General features: G+C 43.7%; 2 protein-coding genes across 2 annotated transcripts; both read left to right on the top strand.

Annotated features, from left to right (window-relative positions):
- Positions 1-627: 627 nt before the first annotated feature.
- TEOVI_000543200 (uncharacterized protein) lies at positions 628-1,677 on the top strand (the record flags this gene model as incomplete). The annotated part of the gene is made up of 1 exon (XM_067227531.1): positions 628-1,677. The coding sequence occupies one exon, from the start codon at positions 628-630 to the stop codon at positions 1,675-1,677; it is 1,050 nt and encodes a 349-aa protein (XP_067083632.1).
- Positions 1,678-2,246: 569 nt separating this feature from the next.
- On the top strand, positions 2,247-3,047 carry TEOVI_000543100 (Zn-finger in Ran binding protein and others, putative; the record flags this gene model as incomplete). Its single annotated transcript, XM_067227530.1, has 1 exon — positions 2,247-3,047. One exon carries the CDS (start codon positions 2,247-2,249, stop codon positions 3,045-3,047), a length of 801 nt encoding a protein of 266 aa, XP_067083631.1.
- Between the last annotated feature and the right edge of the window lie 1,770 nt (positions 3,048-4,817).

The following is a 4,817-nucleotide window of genomic DNA, read 5'->3' as shown; positions in this document are numbered from 1 at the left end:
CACACACACACATATATATATATATATGCATGTGCATCTGTATGAACACTCGGGACAAATGCATTTAAGTTACGTCATGATTCAGCTGATCTGTGCGTTTGTCTCAAAGAGTCACAGATAACCAGCACGGTGCAAATGCTGTATTATTTGCCACGCGTATAATCTGCTACTTGCAGGGCGGGTTTTAATTTACATTATTCTTGCCTTCGTGGAAAATGTTTCCCCACCATCACAGATATGAAACCACACCGCAGGGGGCGCTCCCACCTGCTGTGGAAGAAAAAGGAACGAAAGTGGTGTTTTGCTGCTTAACTACTGTTTTTTTTTTGTTGTACGTTACCGACGTAAGAGAACTGGGGTCTGACGCGACGACGATGTTGGTGGCAGTACCGGGGAACCCAGTTGCATTTGTACAACTGGATCATTATTATTATCATTATTTGTACGTGTTTTAGCTCGTACACGTCGTGCTTGTGGCCATTTGTCTTCCGTTTTCTTTCACTACCACCACCACCACCGCTACCACCCCTCTTTTTCTTGTATTTGCGAACGCGAAGTGCCAGACAAACATAGGAGTGGAAAAAAAAAACGGGAAATTTCGTCACCTAAAGTGGTGAAACGAAATTTATGCAAACGTCCACTGGCACGACTGGTTATCATGCTTCCTTTGGATTCCGTCCCGTAGGGAAATTTTGTGACCCTGCAATAAGGGTCCGTGGGTATACGGAGCCGCAACTAAGTCACCAACAACATGCGGCAGTTATTCTTTCTGCTTCCACTATCACGGCGTGGTTGCGGCGTCCAATTGAAAAACTGCATGCATTTTACTTTCTCTGTGACGTCCCAGGTGAATCTAGTCGCATTTACGCATCAGACAAACGTGCACATTTCTTTAGGACTCTTTTTGGCATAAAATGGCTTGCAGGTCCATCTAACCTATGGACGATTGCCAGCTACGCGTTTCAGTTGACCGCATTCACAAAGCTTCGCGATTTGATTCCATGTGAAAGCAACACTACTTGTGGTTTTACTGCTGGCTGTTTAACTGGTTTGTTGTACGCGGTTCTCCGTCATCCGTATGAGGTCCTCCTCGCGACAGCAGAGGCAGAGAAGGGTCCAATGAAGTTTGTGGGTGCTTGGGATGTCTTCATGAAGGCGGTGACTGAAAAACCAAATGTGCTTCTCGGCATTTACCGCGGCGTATCTGTAGCAGCCTGTAGTCAAGTGGCGCTGTTAGGCACTACATGGGGTGTGTATAACGCTGTGAGGTATGATGGCGTGTATCACGGGACTCCCGTATTGTTTCTTTACTGTCACGGCGGTGCGCTGCTAGGTAAAATACTGCAGTACCCATTTCTTTCCATACGACAGCAGGTGCGTATTCGGAATCAACACACACGCGGACGGCCGCACACATTCCGTTCTTACATAGTGGAGGTGCGCAGGAAACATGGAATCACCAAAATTTACGATGGTTTTTTCGCTAGCCGCCCGATACTAAATTCCATCCCTGCGGCACTACTGCTGGTGACGTATGATTTATGTTCGAGGCACTTGACGGAGCAGCTTCACCCGGAACTGCGGAAGATGCACGGGGAAGTGAATCAACCATTGTACAGCCCCCATGCAGGTCCGTACGCGGAAACACTTCCAACCTACGAGTTTAAGCGGGGTTGAGGAAAGTTACGCCTGTTTTTTTTTCTCTTTTTTTATTTTGGTGCGTCCACACACTTGGCGAAGGAAAGTCCCTTAAACAGGGCACAACTTTTTTTCGGGGGGGAGGGAAAGGGGGGATGATAAGTTGCCTTCAGTGACTTTGAGTTGGTTTGAGTGGCACCAACGAGCGGTGGTTGGAAAGGCGTACGCTGCTCTACTATGAAGTTGTGTGTTTGTGCGATGGCTCACGGAACCTAATGCCTTTAATTTGTTAGTTATCACCCTGTTTTTGTTTTTCTTTCTTTACCGCCGACTCACACGCGCGAACCTCCACGGTGGCCGACTCTATTTTTCTGCTTTTTTTTTTCGCCGACATGTATTTACTCTTCCACATTAGCTCACATTTTCTTAGGTGGTGAGGCTACTTCATTGAGGGAAAGGGAGGCGTCAACCCATCTCAGACTTTAAGTCGTGCTTTGCTGCTGTGGCTTAACACTTTGACACACTGGCGTGTGTGTGTGTGTGTGTCAGCAGGTAAAGGGATTGAAAAGAGGAGGAAGAACAGTTTTTAAGGGGGGGAAGGAAAAGTGATGGAATTCTTCCGGCGGACGTTTCATGACATCAAGCTCCGTTTACATGTTTCAAAAGTTTGCTCCGAAGCAAGCAAAGCCCCCGCCGTACCGCCGACGGAATGTATGGAGTTGGCGGAGGCACATCCACACTTAGTTGCATCTGTTATCGGTGACGGCCTTGGTAGAACTTCTGGAGCGCATTTATATGGATATTTGGTGTTGTTAGAAGGGCTTGTCAACTCCTGCAGCTCCTCCTTCCATAGCGCCATGGCTCAAGACTGCGTTTTGCAGGAAAATTTAGTTTCATTAGCGATTGGCCGTGCGGAGGGATCAGAGCGGCGTCGGTCCCGGCATCTTGCAAGGTTGACATTGTTGGAGTACTCTCGCATGTTTGCTGACGAACCGGAACTTCAGTCACTTGCGGTACTTGCTCGTAAAGTTGAACAGCGCACTGGCCGTCACCTTCTGCGTGCGATTGTTCTCGAAAACAAATCAGTTCGTTTCGTGGATCCCAGGCCTCAGGATATTGTAGTGTATAGTCCCACAGAAAGTACGGTGGGTACTGCCGCCTCAGCAGATGGGCCAGCAGCATGGCCCTGTCCAATTTGTACATCAGTTAACCGCAGTACAGATGAGACATGTCTTGCATGTGGTGCGGCGAGGTATAGGAATAGTAACACATTTCCACTTGGGAATAAAAGTGCTGTGGTGAACGGCCAGAAGGAAAAGCACACGTGTAGTGATGATGGAGGTGAAGTCAATAATTCAGTGGCTTGTCCAAGTGTTAGTGTGGAGGGAGGTGGGGTGTCTCACGTGTGAATGTTCCATTTTGTATGTTCCTTTTTCCTTTTTTTTTTTCCTTTTAATGAAACGAATGCGTGACGCACAGGTGTTGGGGAAAGTAAGTGAAGAGAGGCTTCAGGAGAGCCGAAACTAAAGGGGGGAAAATTTATATAATGCAAGAGCAATATGAAGCAAGTAAAATGAATTATGTACCAAGGTGTTTCTTTGCTCGTATTGTTTAGTTATATCTTCAAATACCCTTTCCAACAACAAATAAAAAAAATGAAAAAAAAAATGTTGGTCTTTACCTTCTGAGAAAAGGTTCGGAGGTTTTTTGTCCCCCCCCCACCACCACCACATACACACACATTTTTTGCCAGGGGCGTGCGTATAGGAAACGCTGTTCCTATATTCCTTTTTTTTTTCTCCCTCTCTTCTTTTTTTTTTCCTTTTCATTCTTGTCCAGTTTTTTCCCCTCCCCTCTTATGTTAAATGTTGAAGTTTGTTTTTGTTTTTTGTTTTTATTTGGTTCTTTTCTTTTACTTCCCATCAATAGGGAACACATTTACCTAGTTTATTCCACTGCCTTTACTCGCATCAACAGAAGTGCTTACGTGTTTCGTTTCCCTTTTAATTTTTTTTTCTCGTCTGTTTCGTACAGCTGGGTGTGGAACATTATGATTTTTGTACCACAACATCCCTCAACACTGATGTTTGATGTGGCAGTCGGCCGTGCACGCGTTTTGGCAGTGTTTTATGCGTTTAACCCGCTTGTGAAGGAAAAAAAATAAATAAAGAAAAAGCATGAAACGGATATATAAAAAAAAAGAAAAAAGAAAAATACCGCTTTAAAAAAAAAAGAAGGAGGGTTGCGAATTTCACTGGGAGAGGGAGAAAGGTGTTGGCGGTAGCAAAAACGAAAAAAAAAAGAGAGGAAAAATGAGGGTCAAAAAAAATGAAACTTTTTCTTTTGATCCCCTCTGTGCTGTGTTCTTTTTTTTTTCCGCTTCGCTTTGCTTTGTTGTGTTTTTTTTCTTTTTTCTGTACCCACTGTACGTTGCTGCTTTGTTCTTTCCTTTCTGTTGTTTTTCTCTTTTTTTTTCTTCTTTTCCGTTCGATTTACCTATTCGGCATCAAGTCGATATTTATGTGACGGCACCAACAGGAATCATATTAACGATAACAAAGGCGCAAACTATATATATATATATATATATATATATACAAATATATAAAACATAAACATCTAAAAGTATATTTTACTTCCTTTGGTCACATGGAAGGAACGGAAAAGGAAGAAAAAAAAAGAAGAGGGAAAGAGGGAAGCATATGCTAAGAAAAAAAAATGCAGAAAAATTGTGTGCCAAATAGTTTTGGTGTTTTTTGTTTTGTTTTGTTTTGTTTTTTCTCCCCTTAGTGCGTATGTGACGAGCATTTGGATTTTGTTGCTCATCTGTATATATCCCTATCCCTCTCTCTCTTTTTTTTTCTCTCTCTCTGTGTGTGTCTCTCTGCTTTTGTGTATTCCTCTGCATGGTGAAATAAGCCCTGTGCGGTGTGCAACGGAACCTTCATTTATTACACCGTTTCCCTTTGTTTTATTCTTTTCTTCTCTGGTATTGCCCTCGTGGTCTTTTTCTTCCCTTCATACGCCTTCTAATGAACAAAATCGTATAACCGTTTGGTGCTGTAACGAACGTGCACCGTGCTCTGTAAGTAGTAGATCAAGCGTGTAGTTGTGTGGAAGTGTTGTTTTCTATTGCCACGTGAAGAAAGACTCACTGCGTAGATAATAACAACAATAAT

This window comes from Trypanosoma equiperdum, assembly GCF_001457755.1.
Source record: "Trypanosoma equiperdum strain OVI genome assembly, contig: ctg_995, whole genome shotgun sequence".
NCBI lineage: Eukaryota > Euglenozoa > Kinetoplastea > Trypanosomatida > Trypanosomatidae > Trypanosoma > Trypanosoma equiperdum.
Note: the sequence above shows the minus strand (reverse complement) of the source record. Positions and strands in the feature narration are given on the sequence as shown.